The following is a 17,397-nucleotide window of genomic DNA, read 5'->3' on the forward strand; positions in this document are numbered from 1 at the left end:
ACAGGGACAGTCTCGGGGGGACCGGCTGCTGGGGGCTTAGTGCTCCTCCCGACACGGAACCTAGAACTCCTGTGACGAGGCCCTCCAAGAAAACCAGCGTCAGCCTTTATGAGTTAGCAAACATTTATATTACAAAACTACAGCTTTACACCATACATATTTACAAGGACGCCTCGCTATGGGACAACACGCAAACGGGCCGTGGACCACGGGGCCCGAGAGCTGCCCCGAGCGTGCTCCCCACGCGGCACTGCACGTCTGCTTCCCTTCCCACAGCTGCCACTCGTCCTACGTGTGGGCGCCCAGCTGCCCCAGGGTGCTGTCGGCCTCGTCCTCCGTCTCCAGGAAGCACAGGCAGAAGTGGTCCTTGCTGAGCAGGGCCAGCGAGGCCCCCGTGACGTGCCAGCACAGCGAGAGGGCCAGGAAGTCCCCTGGAGGGGGACATGTGGCCGAGGGTTAGAGCCGGAGGCCAGGTCCCGGGGGAGCAGCCCGGAGCCTGTGGGGGCAGGGACCCAGCTGGGGCCCAAAACAAACCGCCTCAACCCGGTTGGGCCTCTCCAGAGCTCAGAGCCTCGGGCCCCCGGAGTCTGCTCACCTTCCCCGGGCACCTGCACAGACACGCAGCCCGCCGGCGACCACAGGTACACCTTGCTGCCTCCCGAGCAGATGGCCAGCCGGGGCTGCTGCGGGTCCCACTGGAAGGAGCGCACGGGGCCCAGCTGCTCCAGCACCACGAACAGCCGCAGCTTCTGCATGTCCCACACCCACACGGCGTTCGGGACGTTGTCTGAGGGGAGACGGCCAGGTCCACGGTCAAACGCCCCCAGCTGCCTGCTTCAGCCCCCACCCGGCCCTGACAGTGGACGTGGGGCCCTGGCTCCGCACCAGCCCGGGGGGCCTCATGCTCCCAGGTCTGAGGGGCCACCAGTCACCCCCTTAGGCTTACCAGCCACCTGGGCATGTGCGGGTGGTTTAAAAGCCCTTCTTAGAGGAAGAGGCCAGGGCTGTAGTGGGCCTGGGGCCCTGTTCTCCAAGGACGGAGCGCGTGCAGGGAGGCAGGGGCAGAGGGGCGGCACAGATGGCTCCCGAGCCTCTGGGGAGGAACCCCGTTGGAGCAGCCTGTGGGGAGGGTGCCACGGGCGGGCCTGTCGGCTGACCTCCTTTCAGACCGCTGGTGCCCGGCCCCACGGGGCAGTGAGGGGCACAGCACAGCGTGGGCGCAGCGCTCACCGTTCCTCGTGGCCAGGAAGTAGCTGTCGGGACTGAAGGCCAGCGCGCTGACGCCGATCTTCGGGTTTGCTCGGTCGGCAGCGGGCTTCAGCGTCTGCAGGGACACGGGCACCGCGGCGATCTCATCTAGAACAAGAGACCCGCCTCAGCACGGCGCACGCACACCGGAGATGCCGCAGGGGCCCGCGATCCTGCCCGTCATGGGCAGAGCCTCTGACCCCGGCTGCTCGGTTTAAATAGACGAATAGGTTACGCGACCTTGAAAGCATCAGGCAAAGCATGACGGACAGAAGGGCCCGGCGGGGCGCTGGCGTGAGGTCCTGGGAAGCACCGGCCCCAGCGCGGGCCTGGCATTTCCTGCTCCTCCCAGTCCTCCCAGTCCCAGGGCCTCAGCCTGCAGCCCACTGCTGCCCACCCCACAACCCCCCGCCCCTCGACACCTCACTTTAGACTTTTCAGATGAGAAAAGGCATGTGGAACGCAGAATGTTTAGGGAAGTGACAATTCGATGTGCTATTTTAGGTTCATGTCAATTCAGGGTCACCCACTGTGACAAACGTCCCCCCGTGGGAGTGCTGAGGACGTGTGGGTGGAGAAAACCTGTGCCTCCCCTAAAAGCTTCTAAAAAAGATCGTCGAGAGGAAAGAGGAAGACAGACCAGAAGCGCGAGATGCCGATGGGGCGTGGGCAGCGCGCTGTGTGCCCGGCCGCCCGTCAGCGCTCGCCGAGCCCGGGGTGGCTTCCTGGGCTCCACTTAAAGCGGGTCTGATGCCCGGTCACGGGGGACACCCAGGCCCGCAGCCAGGACGCGCACAGCCCGCCTGCCCTTCCCCACTGTCGCTCCTGACCCTCGGCTCGTCCAGGGAGGTCCACTCTTACTGAAACAAGGCCCTCGGGCCCTCAAATCGGACTCCAGGGCTGACGTCCGTCAACAAAAGCCACACCCCTGGGAAGGATCCCGGCTGCGGCTGTGAGGTGCCGGGACAGGAGGGACCTCTGACTAGTACGGGAGGGGGAACCCCTTCCACAAACAAGCAAAGGCTCACACTTGCTCTCGGCGGCCCTGGGCGGCGGGCAGGCGGGCCGGCCCAGCGTCCCCCGCGGGCTCTTCTCCGCTTCCTTGTACACCACCTGCAGGACAGGGAGGGCGGTGCTGCCGCTCAGGTGCAGGACACGGGCCCTGCTCCCTCCTGGGGTTCTGTGTGGGCCCCGGAAGCCCCCTAAGAACGAAGGTCTGGCCCTGGCTTGTGTGGCTCAGTGGATAGAACATCGGCCTGCGGACTGAAAGGTCCCGGGTTCGATTCCGGCCAAGGGCACAGGCCTGGGTTGTGGGCTCGACACCCAGTAGGGGGCGGGCAGGAGGCAGCCCATCAATGGTTCTTTCTCATCATTGATGTTTCTCTCTCCCTCTCCCTTCCTCTCTGAAATCAATAAAACATATATTTTAAAAATTACATTTAAAAAAAAGAACGAAGGTCTGATGGGGACAGCCCCACATCCCCTCGGCCAGTTAGCAAGCGTGAGCACCTCCGCGGGGCGTGACGGGCTCGGAGCGAGGGACCTGTGACCTGGCTGACAGGCAGCGGCGAGTACCCGGACCTACGTCCCCGAAGCCCGGGGGCAGCTGACTGCCTGACACACAGACGCCCCAGCCGCCGGCACAGCCCTGCTCCCTCCCGTCCCCACTGAACCTCCCGGCTCTGGGGCCACCTGACCTCACACTGTCCCTGCAGCCCCCGAGCTCAGGTCCTCACCACACCTGCCCCTCTTCCTGAGGTCCCCACCTGCGGGCGAGGAACTCCCCAGACCGGGCTCTCTGTCCCCACTCTCCCCCGCCCCCGCCCCGCACCTTCCCGCCTCAGTATCTTGGCACTGCTGCCCCGTTGCCCGGCACACTCCTCCCCATCCTGCACCAGGTCCTGGTGTCGGCCCCGTCCCTCGGTGGCAGCGTCCCCGCCCACCCTGGGAGACACCAGCTCTCCCAGCCCTCGCCCTCCACCGGGCAGGGCTCGATGGCTCTGTGTGGCGGGCAGCAGGCCGGACAGTGCAGGAGCAGATCAGAGATGAGCCATTTGGGGGGGGACGCAGGGCAAGGCGCCCCATAGGAGTGTGGGCAGGAAAACAGGCCCTGGCAGCGAGTCCGTGGCCATCCGGCCCTCTGGCTGCACGATGGAGCTCTGCATCGCAGCATCACCGCCCGCCCAGCACCGCGCCCATGGAGACGGGCGCCGGCTTACCACTCGCGGGTCACTGATGGCCGCGGGGTGCCCAAACTCGGTGAGCATCTTCCAGGTCACGTGATTGAGGATGCGCACCTGAGGGCCACATATGAGACGCACTGCGTGGGGACACCCCCCACCCGCGCCGTCCTCGGGCTCCCCACAGCGGGCGCCCTGCCCACCTTCCCGTCGTAGCTCCCGACTGCCAGGAACTGACTGCTGGGGCTCCAGGCCACCGACTTGATGCCCAGGGACCACTCGTACGCGCAGTACGCGGCCAGCAGCCGGCCGTCCAGCGAGTAGAGCAGGACCTTGTACTGAAGGCGAGAGGGGCGCCGTTAGCTGAGCGGCCACTAGGCCAGGCGAGCACAACGGGACAGGCGGGAGGCGAGGACGAGCGGGGCCAGACCCGGCCCGGCACAGGGACACGGGCGGTCGCTGGGAGGTGGTAACGGGGCAAAGCGGTGCGGTCTGCGGACGGGACGGGGCTGTCAACAGCACCGCAGCCCAGGAAGCTTCGATGAACACGGAAAGCACCGCCTACCTCCAGGCAGGTGTCCCACGCCGCCAGCACGCAGCCGTTGGGGGCCCACTCGAGGCCGGCAAGGTCCTGGGTGTCGGTGTCGAAGTGCTGCCACGGGAGGGGGGAGAGCAGGTTACGTCGGGACGGACGGTCGGAACGGACGTGTGCTTGTTGTGTAGGCGAGGCTGCTGGCGCGTCCAGTGCGCACCTTCCTGAGACGGCAACAGGTGGAAAGGCTACCACGTGTCCTTCCCGGGTGTCCCGCGCCTGAGTGTCCAGAGGTTCGGGCGCGTGGCCTGGCCGCCCAGCAGGCACTGCGGCTTCTGGTGCGGCTCCCACCTGTGCACCGCTCTCCCGCCCCCTCCTCGCCTGGCGGCGGGCTGCCGAGGCCTGAGCTCTGAGGGCGTTCCAGAGGGTTCTGTGCCCAGCCTGTCTCCCGCCTGCAGCCGGGAGCACCTCTGGGCCCCGGGCCCTGGGGAGGCCGAGTCGGGCTCAGCCCACACTCCGCCTGACGAGGCGCCACGTGCCATGGAGCTGGCCGGAAGGGGAAGGGCTCCCTTTGGCGGCAATCCACTGAGCGCCCGGCCCGCACCATCCCCTCCACGGCTCACGGACGCTTCGCCAGTGGGCGCTCCGTGGAGTCACAGGCAGCACACGCCCTCGGAGATGGGAAGTCCCGTTTCCCCGGACCCCGCAGGGCCGAGAGCCTGAGGAAGGCGCACCGCTCCCGCCCAGGCGGCGAGGACGAGGTCCGAGGGAGGCGGGAGGCGTGCTCACCCGCAGCAGCTGCCAGTCGCTGCAGACGAAGATGCTGACGTAGTCCTTGCAGTCCCGCCTCTCGGCCAAGGCCAGGTAGCGGCCGTCCCGGGAGAAGGTGATTCCTGCCCGAAGAGGAAAGGGCTGGAACCGAGGGGCCGGACAGGGTGGCATGCCGGGGTGGTTTTCGAGGAAGAAGGGGGCGCAGCCCGGGCAGACAGGCCAACGCGGGGCGAGGGCAGAGCGGTCCGGCTCCTGCGGGCGCGCCCCGGCCGGGAGCCCGTGCAGACGCTGACCCGCGGGGGCTGCACACGGACAGACACGGGGCTCTCAGCCGCGGGCGTCAGCCTGTCCCTCTGCTTCCCTGTCACTCCTGAACCCAATCCTTCGGAAGAAGGAGCTTCGAGATAAGACTGGAAACGTTACACCCGTTTCCCTGGGAAGGCGCTGACAACGCCCAGGTCACACTTCCTGCGGCCCGAGGCGGAGGCCTGGGGAGACACCCCCTTTCAAACCAGAAGTAAAGACCCACGGACAACGGCCCCTCGTTCCAATGCGAGCTCCCCACTGCCGAGGCCACAGAGCAGAGGGGAAGCACTCGCTACGAGACGCCTCCCGCTGGCCACGTGGCGGACACGGCACTGTAGCTGCACTGAGCGGGACGCCCACCCAGCCTCGGGGCCCACCCACATCTCAGTGCGGGTGCGTCTGCCCGCCCCCTCCCCGATGGCCAGCGGACACCCGCCACTCAGCCCTCCTCTGGGGTGTCCAGCTGGGGCAGGTCACCATGTCCCTGGACAGAGGCCACAGACGGAGTCAACAGAAGACTGAGATTCCAGGTTCAGAGTCTGAGGCGTGAAGCGGGGCCCTCAGCCCTGAGACGGGGAAGGGAGGCCACGGAGCGCCTCGCCTCCGATGCCCTTAAGCAGCCTCCTCGTCCCTGGGGCGTTTGAAGGGGTCCTCGTCTTTGGAGGCGCGGGAAACATCTATTCACAGACGGACACTCGGAGGCGGACAGGCTTTAGAACCACCTGAGGGGAGACAGCGTGACCCGCGGGTGGGGCCCAAGAGGCAGGGCGGCTGGGGGCTGACACACCGACCACCGGGCCCCTCAGCCTGTGGGGGGCATTTCCCGCGATCCAAAGAGCAAAGGACCCAAGCAGCGCCCAAGGCCGGCCCCGTGCTCCGCGCACTCACCCTGCTGACAGGCCTTCGGGTACTTGATGTACGAGACGGACTTTGTGCACAAGGACCAGACAGTGATCCGCAGCTGGGGGGCGGGGAGGAGCACACGTTACATTTTCCAAAATCAGAAAGAGCGTCTGAGCCTGGGGGAGCGGCACTGAGCTGAGCCAGGCCTCGGAGGGAACCGTCTCTGGGGCAGGTTCCCCTCTCCTGCTGCGGCCCCGCCTCCTCCCTCGCCATCTCCCTCGCCCCCTCCCCCATCCCTTCCTCTCCTGCTCCCTCTCCCTCTTCCCCTACCGGGCCCTTGCCCTCACCCTATCCCTTGCCCTCGCCCTCACCCTCACCCTATCCCTTGCCCTCGCCCTCGCCCTCACCCTATCCCTCGCCCTCGCCCTCACCCTATCCCTTGCCCTCGCCCTCGCCCTCGCCCTCACCCTATCCCTTGCCCTTGCCCTCGCCCTCACCCTATCCCTTGCCCTCGCCCTCGCCCTCGCCCTCACCCTATCCCTTGCCCTCGGTGGGCACCACGCTCACCTCCCACTGCCCTACAGCCAACCCTGTCCAGTTTTCACTTTGCAGTGATGCCATGAGCGACACAGGTTACATGAATGAACCCACAAACGTCTAACGCTCAGCAGGGCGTGGCGGCTGGCGTATGGTCACACATGTCGCCGGTCTGAGGAGCAGCGTCCTGTGGGAACGCACGCGGGACGCGGGCCTCCTCGCTCCGTGCAGTCGGCCTGGCTGCTCCTCGCGCCCGGGACACTGGAGCGGCGGCCCAGCCCCAGGCAGGAGGCTGTGTCCTGAAACCGCGGACGCGCTGCTTCCGCCCAGGGTCCCCGGAGAAACCACTGAGGCATCCGTGCACGTCCCCGCCCTCCCTCACCGCAGGTGCAGAAGGACCGAGAACCCGTGGGTGGGGCAGGCCACTGTGCTGAGGAGGACGGACTTGGGTTGGGTAGAGAGCCGTGGCCTTTCACCCAAACCCAGCGCATCTGCATCCGACACGGAGGCTCTCTCAGCCCCTCCCGCCCATCTCCCCATGGAGCCTGAAAGCAGTCACCCCACCAGCACTGCTGCACTTCACTTTCTAGAAAGGCTCTCCCTGCCCTCCGTCCGCTGTGAGAGCGCAGCCACAGCCGCCCGCCAGGTGCACAGAGGGACGTCCACGGCGGCCCCAGCTGGGCAGGGCCCTGGTGAACAGAGACCCGACGACACACCACAGAGGAAAAGGACCGTGTGCCTGGCCGCCGGGGCTCAGTGCTTGAGCAGCGACCCAGGAACCAGGAGATGGTGGTTCGATTCCCGTCGGGGCACAGGCCCGGGTTGTGGGCTCGATCCCCAGTGTGGGGCGTGCAGGAGGCAGCCGATCCATGATTCTCTCTCCTCATTGATGTTTCTATCTGTGTCTCCCTCTCCCTTCCTCTCTGAAATCAAAAAACGTATATATATGCCGTTGTAACCACATGAGGCACATGTGTAAACTGTGTGTGTGTGAGTGCATGTGTGTGTGTGTATGAGTACGTGTGTGTGAGTGTGCGTGTGGTGCGTTTGAGTGCACGTGTGTGTGTGACTGCGTGTGAGTGCACATGTGTGTGTGCATGTGCCTGAAAACAAGACAGGAAAGCACTCACCTCACCGACAGGCAGAGAAGTGGAAACCGAAGCGCAGGTGCAGCCCACTCAGCTGCGCCGCCTCCCGCCGCCTCCCGCCGCCTCCCGCCCCAGGCACATCCTGGAGGACGACGCCACACAAGTCATCAGAGACACAACAGACTCCCGGCCACGGGGGTCCCAACACCTCAAAGGCTCGGCTAAGGTGGGACGGCAAGTGAAGTGGGGATTTCCCACGAGGAATGCAGGGACCGGCCCTGCCTTCCACATGGGCGGGTCTCAGAAACACACGGGGGGAGGGGGAGCCAGGACCTCAGACAGAGAACAAAGTCATGCAAACAGACCTGAAACAGGTCCAAACCCACAGTGCAGTGTCGACACACACACAACCACACACACTCACACACCACCACACGTATGGGCTCACAGATGCACACACTCACACACAACCACACGTATGGGCACACAGATACATTCTCTCTCTCTCTCTCTCTCTCTCTCTCTCTCACACACACACACACACACCACCACACGTATGGGCACACAGATGCACACACTCACACACAGTCACACACAACCACACGTATGGGCACACAGATACATTCTCTCTCTCTCTCTCTCTCTCTCACACACACACACACACACACCACCACACGTATGGGCTCACAGATGCACACACTCACACACAACCACACGTATGGGCACACAGATACATTCTCTCTCTCTCTCTCTCTCTCTCTCTCACACACACACACACACACACCACACGTATGGGCACACAGATGCACACACTCACACACAGTCACACACAACCACACGTATGGGCACACAGATACATTCTCTCTCTCTCTCTCTCTCTCTCTCTCACACACACACACACACACCACCACACGTATGGGCACACAGATGCACACAGTCACACACAGTCACACACAACCACACGTATGGGCACACAGATACATTCTCTCTCTCACACACACACACACACACACACCACACGTATGGGCACACAGATGCACACAGTCACACACAACCACACGTATGGGCACACAGATACATTCTCTCTCTCTCTCACACACACACACACACCACCACACGTATGGGCACACAGATGCACACACTCACACACAGTCACACACAACCACACGTATGAACACACAGATACATTCTCTCTCTCTCTCTCACACACACACACACACACACACACACACACACACACACACACACGACCCTCAAGGAGAGCGAGGACTGAGTCACAGGACAGGCGGCAGCCGGGAGCACTGGCTGGGGAGGCGCTGGCTCGGGGCCTGCCTTCCAGCCCAGACCTGACGGAGCGAAGGGCGGCCTGTCACTGCTCAGAGGCCTGTCCGGGGGCAGAACCCCTCCCCCACGCTGCCCTCCGGAGGGCCGCCACCTGCCGCCGAGGCGGATCCGGCCCGGGGAGCTGCGCGGCGCCAGGACTGTGACGCGAAGCGCTCCAGGGGTCGTGTCTGAAAACCCCGCGACAGGCACCTCTCCCGTGTCAGGGTGCCGGGAGCGAGACCCGGAGCCGTGCTTCCTGCCTCACCCCGACCCCGTAGGGGCGACGCGGCTGTAACTGGCGAGTTAGTAACCACAGGACAGGAGCAGAGGGTCGTTCCGGGGCGTCGCCAGGACGTTGCAGGTCAGCGCTCCCCAGGGAGCCGCTGGCCCCTCCCTGCAGGTGGCTGGGCGAAAGGCCTGGACGGGGACGGGGACACTAGCGCCTGCCCTGGAAAGCTGGGCGATGCTGGGAGGCACCTGCTTGTCAGTCACGGCCGGAGCAGGTCACGGGCCAGCCTGGTGCTGGGGGACCTGGGACATTTAACCCGAGCACAGGCGTGCGCTCCCTCGGCTCCTGGCGTGCCGTGGACTCCTGGCTGCCGGCTCCCTCGCTCCGCTCCTGGCGTCTCCCCACGCGGCTCGCGGCCATGGGGACCCCACGCTGCACTAAGGGACTGCAGCGGCTCCTGCTGGCCTGGACCGCGGCGACACGGACGGCAGCGGGACACCGGCTTCTCCTGCAGCCACACTTCCCCCAGCACTGGAGCGGGACTTTGGATATAATTCCCCACCAATAAACATCACTCACCCTCCGTGCGAGTCTCAGAAAACTCTCTTCCTCGAGGTATCGCAAGGACCCACCCCCGCACCCAGCGGGGAAGGGGCTCCCCGATTTCCCTGACATCACAGCAGCAGGCCCCAGGTGCCAGGGTCTGACTGGCAAATCCGCGAAGCCACAGCTGCCCGAAGCAGGCCCCTCAGCCGACCCTCACAGCTGGACAGAGGGCCTACCAGAGGGGCCCCTGAAAAAGCCCGGGGAACCCCGAGGGCCGCTGGGAATCTGTGTGCCCGCCCACATGCATGCTGTCAGCCTGGCCGAGCCTGGAGCCAGCCGCCACGCGCCCACACTCTGGGGTCAGCCCCGTGCCGGGGCCTAAATGCCGCCTGAGAAAAGCGCAGGAGCGGGATCTGCGCACGTTTCTGTCTCCAAAATGCACACAGACCCGGGCACCTGGCCAGGCCCGTCCCCTCACCGGACGCACCTGGGGGAGGGAGAGGGAGAGGGAGGCCCCCCGAGCTCCCAGATTCACTCAGACCTCACAGGCGCCGCCCTCAGCCCCAGCCCCAGCCCCAGCCCCGCTGGGCAGAACCGGGGGCGGGGGTGTTTGAGGAACAAACCAACGATGCGGTCACCAACACCCCCAGGTCAGACACCCCATCGGAAAGATGCAAATCAGCTTCTACTGAAGCCCATTCTCTATGGTTAAGTTCCAGGAACTGTTTACAGCCTTAAAATGTGACTTAAGGTTTGCTTTTTAAAAACGTGTCCGTTTTCCTTTAAAACTGGGCACGGAGATTAAACATCGCCACTGAGGGGCTGCCGTGCTCTGACGACTGACACAAATAACCCCAAAGGCCGGGGCTCACGGCTCAGGGCGGGAGGCGCGCGGCGGGGCGGGGCGGGGGGCGCGGGGGTCACTCACGTGGAACTCGGTGGTGTTGAGGATGTGGCGCCCGTCGGGGCTCCAGCAGGAGGCCACCAGCCCCGCGGAGCCCTCGTCGATCCTGCAGTGCCACTGCGGCTGCTCCAGCGACCACACCTGGCCCAGGAGAGACGGGGACGCGGGTCGCAAACCGACCGGGCGGCACTTGGCCTAAAGCCACCGCACAGTCAAGACACGGGAGCTGTCCCACCCTCTCTCCACGCCGGGCGCACCCCCAGTCCCCACGCTTCGGTGGGCAGCGGGGGGGGGGGGGTCGTTAACGCCTCACTGGCTAAGCTCCGAAACAAAACCCCGTCTCAGTGCTTCCCAGCGCCCACACCCCGGCTGCTGGCCCGTCCGCACGGTTCCGGGTGGGGTACTTCCGTGCAGGGGGGGCGGGGGCGGGGGGGGCCGAGGTGAATGGGAAAAGCAGCCAACGAAGGGGACATATGCAATACTTCCACAATAAGGTAAATCTTCAAAAAAGCATACTTCAGGGTTTCCCGTTATGGAAGGACCTGAACTGGGAGACTACCCCAGTTTCCACAGCGAGCGGCTCTGAGGGCCTTTTCCTCAAGCCGGAAGGGCAAGGGGCGAGGGGTCCGCAGGGCTCACCGGGCCAGCGCCCGGCCGCGTACCTGCACCAGCCCCCGCTTGTACATGGCGCACAGGATGAAGAGGGAGTCGGCCGACCACTCGACGTGCTGGATCTGGTCCAGGCAGGTGTACAGCTGGAGGATCTGAAGGCTGCGCACCTCCCGGACCACCAGGCGGTACTGCACACAGGAGGCCTAGGCACAGGAAGAGGCGCTGACGTCCTGCGCTCCGGGGGGGGGGGGGGGGGGGGGGGGAAGCTCCACAGAGGCTGCGCCCGCGTGGGGAAACCCTTCGGCCTCTCTCCTCTCTTACATGGTTTCTGTCTGGAAGGTTCCATGTTTACCACCAAGTACACGGCCCGTTATGAAAATGAGTCAATAAAAAGACAGAACTGAAATGTACAAACCGATGTTAAAATGGTTATATGTCAGCATAGAGTATTACTTTAACACTCTCTACTGAAGTAATTATCTACTCCCTTCCTAATTTTTATAATATACATATTTTTTATTGATTTCAGAGAGGAAGGGAGGGGAAGATAGAAGCATCAGTGATGACAGAGAATCATTGATCAGCTGCCTCCTGCACGCCCCACACTGGGGATCGCCCCACACTGGGGATCAAGCCCACATCCAGGCATGTACCCTGACCGGAATCGAACCTGGGACCCTTCAGTCCGCAGGCTGGTGCTCTATCCACTGAGCCACACCGGCCAGGGCCTGCCTGCTCCTTTCTTATCGGCACCACAGAACTAGACGTGAGGAGGAAAAGCACCGGAGAAGGCTCTGCCGTGAGCCGCGCCTCGCCTGCTGGTCACTTGCCGACGTCTATAGGGCGCGCAGGGCCCGGACCTCACAGCTGTGGGTGGCAATGACCACAGAAATGACAGCTCCTTGCTGTCCTACGCCTGAGTCTGAGCCGCACCGACAGAAAGTCAACGTATGTTCTAGATTCTGCAAATGTCAGGGCGCTTCATAAATGCCCGTTCACCTACCTGAGCCAATAGGAACCATACTCCGTCTGCCCCCAGGTCCCGGCACAGTGCTCCTGGGACCCGTGTAACTGCCTGGGTGACAGGGGCCTCTTCTGTTCTGTCAGGGGACTTGGGGGGAGCGGGCCTCCTGGATGAGGGCTGGTCACAAGAGAGACCAGGTCATCAGAAGTTTGGAATTTCAGCCCCATACCCCACTCCCTTGGGAGGGAGTGAACGACAGATCAGCCCTTCGGGAGAGGACATATCATGCGGGGAGGGTGGCACCCCGATCCACGGGGACAGAGCTCCTGCACCGGGCCCCCCCTCCCACCTTGCCCCATGCCTTCCTCAGCGGCTGGTCGCCTGTCCTTCCCCACAGCCTTTCAGGAGCTGGTAAGGAAGTCAGCGTTTCCCCGCGTCCTGTGAGTGCTTTAGCGAGTGACTCGCACCCGAGGGAGGGGTGGTGGGAACCTGCCCCTCGGCCGAGTCAGACAGAAGCTGTGGGTCACCTGCTACCCACGCCTGGTGGCTGAAGTGGCAGTCTCGTGGGACTGAGCCCCGCACCTTGGGATCTGAGGCTGCCTCCAGGGAGACGGGGCAGAATCGAGTCAAAGGGCAGGACGGCCGGCTGGTGTCACAGAATTGCTTGGTGGGGAAAGCCCACACGTCTGGGGGCCAGAAATGATGCGACGTGGGTCGCCGAGGCGACAGTAAGGAGGGCACTGACCCCTGGTACGGCCTACGAAAATGCGCGTGTCCACACCGCTTCCTGAGTCTCCATGTCCACGTTAGCAGCCACAGCTAAGCAAATAATTCGTGAGAGCATTCTTTGCTGACTGCAGATTACAGGACAGGGTAAAAGTCAGGAACCCATTTCTAACTGTTAGTTACTTCACGTTTGCACTCACCAAGGTCAAACTAGATAACTGCTTTGTGTTGTATGAACAGCCATTCAGAAAAAAAAGCCACAGGAGTTTTCCGTGAAAAGGGGAGGAGGAGGGCTGTTGCAGATTAGAACAAGAATGTGTCACGGTGTCCACGTTTCCACACCGTAGCCTTGAATACTGTGTCAGTTACAATGACTTCCCTAGGAGGTAGGATATCTGTACCAAATCTTGGAAAAAATAGTATCAATTCTGTTGCAAGATATTAAAAATGGCAACATGGACCTAACCTTCTCCAGTATTTAAGATAGAGGGTTGTTTTTTTTAAAGGTTTTTAATGGGTTTTTATTTCTTTTTAGAGAGAGAGAGGAAGGGAGAAGGAGAGAGAAACATCCATGTGTTTCAATGTGTTTATAATATACGTATTTTTTATGTATATAAACATCGATCGGCTGCCTCCTGCACACCCCTAAGGGGAATCCAGCCCAAAACTCAGGCATGCGTCCCGACCGGGAATCGAACAGCAACATTTTGGTGCACGGACCACATCCGACCAAATGACCCCCGCTGGCCAGGGCTCAGGCAGCATTGGAGAACAGGATTCCACTAGCATGACTATTAAGTGTCTCATAATACTTGCGCAAAGTGTAAAAATCAAAGAAGCAGCAAAATTAAGCAAGGAAATATAATTTTCCTCTTTATAACTCACTGGAATTTCCATAAATGATTTTTTTTAAAAAAACAACTAATTTGTGGGGGAAGGGAGGGCGCTTTAAGAAATGTACCTAGGTTTCTGGAGTGCCATTTAAGCTAAAGAACATGGGGCATTTTGTGGCTGAATGCTATTTTATATGACTTAGAATAAAACCTCCATAGAGAAGGCAACCAGGTAATGTCTTCAGAGACCCAGACAAGAATAAGAGGAATGTTAGAAACAGCTCCAACCGGGCCCTGACCGGTGTGGCTCAGTGGATAGAGCGTTGAACCTGCGGATTGAAGGGTCCCGGGTTCAATTCCGGTCAAGGGCATGTACCTTGGTTGTGGGCACATCCCCAGTAGGAGGTGTGCAAGAGGCAACTGATCGATGTTTCTCTCTCATCGATGTTTCTAACTCTCTATCCGTTTCCCTTCCTCTCTGTAAAAAATCAATAAAATATATATTTTTTTAAAAAAAGAAACAGCTCCAACCGGAAGAGAACCATGAGGTGCCCGTCAACAGAGGATCAATGGAACTAAAAACACTTTTTAGACGGCACGACTCTTTCTCTTAAAGGCTTTGCCATGACAACTACCTCCCAACCTCCACCTGACCACACCCCCCCCCCCCCCGCCGATTCTGAGGTCACACACCGGTCTTACTGGCATCTTTCAAAACCTGAGCTGCTGGGACGCGCAAGAGACTTGGCTGGGAAGTTGGAGGAGGACGTTCTGGTAGAAGGGAAGTGTGCGGAAGGCACCTGCCCTGTTTATCGGAATTCCGACTTAGGGGTGACTTAGGGGGTGTCGAAGGCGGCGCCCCTGATTATACCTTGACCTCTCCAAACAAATCTGTGCCCCTGCACACCCCCGGGTGTTGACTGGAATCCTTATGCTGAACCCCTGGATGCCCTTGCCTGGAGGACAATGTAAACACGTGTCCTCCCAAGATTACTCACCCTGCTGATTGCATACAGGGGTCCTCACACTTTTTAAACAGGGGCCAGGTCACTGTCCCTCAGACCGTTAGAGGGCCGGACTATAGTTTAAAAAAAAAAACTATGAACAAATTCCTATGCGCACTGCGGGCCCGGGCGCGTCGGCTGCTAAGCAGGACAGGCAGCGGCACCCGGCGGGCCGGATCCATGTCCTCGGCGGGCCGCATGTGGCCCGCGGGCCGTCCTTTGAGGACGCCTGGATAGAGATTCCAATGAAGGCCTAAGGAGGCAGGCAATGGAGGCGGCTCTGGCCACTGGAGCCAGGGGCCCCTGAGCCCTCTCCCCACAGTCACGCTGTGTCTGAGTCCTCTGTTCCCCCGGGGGGCTGCTGGTCAGCCCCCGCCCTAAGCTTCATGCGCGGGACAGCTCAGTGATTTGGGCACCACTCTGCACCCCTGGAAGGAACGGCTCCAGGCCCAGCAGCTCTCTTCACCTGGACACGCAATGCTAGTTAGTGGCACCATTTACTCGGCAGACGTGGAACCAGCCGAGGGGGCTGGGAAGCATGCCCGGAAGCAGCTGCCCACTGCCCCCTTTACAGAAGACGGAACTGTGTGTTTGCTTTTTTGTGGCGAAAGAACCACACCAGCCGCTGCCTCCCGTGTCCTCCGGGTGTCAAGAAAGCAAGGCTGCTATCTGCCGGCGGCAGGTGGACACCCAGGTGCGGGAGGCGGGCACCTGCCCTGGTCCTGCGCCCAGGCCACCCGTCTGGGTCCCCGGCCCAGAGCCACTGCCCGGTTACCTGTTGCCCAGGCCACCCGTCTGGGTCCCCTGCCCGGTTACCCGTTGCCCAGGCCACCCGTCTGGGTCCTGTTGCCCAGGTCACCTGTCCGGGTCCCCTGCCCGCATCCCGCCCCTGCTGACCCCCCAGCTGCCTTCACCCCGGGGCCCCGCGGCCGCCTCCGCGCCCCTATCCGGGGTCCCCCACGGAGGGCCCGACCTCGGCCCAGGCCCTGCGGCGGCTCACCAGGTACTTGCCGTCCGGGGAGAACTTGCAGAGCTGGTTGGACAGCTTGAACACCTCGGAGAAGTTCATGGCGAGCTCGCCCGCCGCGCCGGACCCCGCGCTGCAGAGCCCTCGGCGTCCGCCGCAACCGCCAGCCCGCGCCCGGAAGTGACGGAGAGCGGGAAGCGCGCCACAGCCTATCGGAGCCCGGGCACCCGCGGGGCATTGTGGGGCTTGTAGTTCGCTCTCCGGGCGCTTCCACGCTTCTTGCGACCCGGGATTTCCGCGGTGCCTCCCTCCAGCCAGGGCTGCCAAATAAAACGCAGGACACGCCCTTACATTTGAATTCCAGACAAAGAACGAATCGTTTTTAGTAAAATATGTTCCCAAATACTGCATGGGACATTTACTAAAAAATCACCCGCTTATCTGAAATGTACATTTAACGGGCGTCCTATGTTCTGGGTATTTAGGTTTATATCTGTATTTATACTTACACGTAAATACGTTTATGCGTAAATATACTTATATTCAAACATGCATTTGTAGGCTAATATATAATAGTGTATGTGCATACGTTTTGTACATGGTGCATAAACTTTCGTTTTTCTTTGTTTTATTTGTTTTTTGCTAAATCGGGCTCCCCGCCTGCCGCGAGCCGCCCCCCCCCCTCGCAACGAGCCCCCCACTCGCGCTCTGGTGCAGCTCAGATCCGGGGTGAACGAATTTGACGCCTACTCCGCACGGAGAGCGAGTGGACCGCGCCCACCCTCCGCACGACGGAGCGCGCACCCGCGTGGGCGCTGGCTGTGCGGTCTTTGCTACCCACCCCTGCACGCGTGAGCCGTGTCCTCGCGCCCACTTGGACCATATCCCCTTCTCCCCAACTCCCCCGCCGAGCGCCTCCCGTGGGGCCCGCAGGAACCTCAGCGCCCGCCAGATCGCGCGCACCCAGACCCCGCGCCTGACCTGGTTCGGATAACCGAGACCGCCCGAGTCCTCCTGGTACCTCCGCGCCCCTGCTCCCTGCGGGCGCCCCCCACCCACCCCGACTTCCCAGAAGGAGCGGGTAGGGGATGCGTGCGCCCTCCTGCTCGCGGAGCCGGCCTGGCCTTTTGTCTCCCGCCCGTCACCCCTGGGCAAGCCTTCGCGCGCCCGCCGCCTCGCGGGCAGCCGGTGAGCGCTGAAGCTGTGGCGGGGGGCGCGCCAGGGGAGGCGCAGACCCGCGCGGCCAGAGAACCCGCGAGGGTCACCCCGACCTCGGCACAGAGAGAGAGAGAACGGGCGCCTGAGCGCCAGCGGGCAGCGCACGGCAGGTGCGGGCCGCCCGAGGCTGCTCCGAACGCGTCACTTGGCCTCGGGCGGCCCTGAGCGCGGAGAGCAGTTCCCGGCGCAGGACGCGCGTGTTGCCCTGGACACGCGGGCGCACCTGTGCCAACACCGCAGGAAACGGCGCCCGGGCCCAGAGGCTGCGGCCGGGGAGGGAGCAGGTGCGGGAGCGGCCGGGAGCGTGTGCCTCTCCAGTTACTCCGCAGGTGCCTGGAACACACCTCCCGCCGGAAGGCCGCGCGGCCCGGCGTGGTCCTGACCTCGGCTCGTTCCGGGGGTGGGGGGAGCCCCCTCCTTGGCCGAGGAGCCCCGCTGCAGCCACCAGAGTTAAGCGGCTGCACCCAGCCCCCCAGCCCCCCAGCCCCCGCACCATGTGCCCGGAGGGACACAGCCAGTTGGACACTCCGTGGACGGAGAGGTGCCCCCTCCGACGCGGCGCTTCC

The 17,397-nt window shown here is 62.5% G+C and overlaps 1 protein-coding gene across 3 annotated transcripts; it reads right to left on the reverse strand.

Annotated features, from left to right (window-relative positions):
* Positions 1-108: 108 nt before the first annotated feature.
* On the reverse strand, positions 109-15,798 carry WRAP73 (WD repeat containing, antisense to TP73). Of its 3 annotated transcripts, none has more exons than XM_080655380.1 (12): positions 15,647-15,798; positions 11,170-11,451; positions 10,532-10,648; positions 5,926-5,998; positions 4,750-4,853; positions 3,994-4,080; positions 3,632-3,766; positions 3,468-3,545; positions 2,277-2,361; positions 1,231-1,356; positions 596-787; positions 109-431 (listed from the first exon to the last, which is right to left on the reverse strand). In XM_080655380.1, the coding sequence occupies exons 2-12, from the start codon at positions 11,191-11,193 to the stop codon at positions 289-291; spliced, it is 1,164 nt and encodes a 387-aa protein (XP_080511506.1). In that variant the 5' UTR covers positions 11,194-11,451; positions 15,647-15,798; the 3' UTR covers positions 109-288. The 3 variants fall into 3 exon arrangements, with proteins under 3 accessions (XP_080511506.1, XP_080511504.1, XP_080511505.1); XM_080655378.1 differs by having other exon boundaries at positions 11,170-11,322; positions 15,647-15,783; XM_080655379.1 differs by lacking the exon at positions 3,468-3,545 and having other exon boundaries at positions 110-431; positions 11,170-11,322; positions 15,647-15,792.
* Between the last annotated feature and the right edge of the window lie 1,599 nt (positions 15,799-17,397).

Source organism: Plecotus auritus, assembly GCF_963455305.1.
Source record: "Plecotus auritus genome assembly, chromosome: 2".
In the NCBI taxonomy this organism is placed as follows: domain Eukaryota; kingdom Metazoa; phylum Chordata; class Mammalia; order Chiroptera; family Vespertilionidae; genus Plecotus; species Plecotus auritus.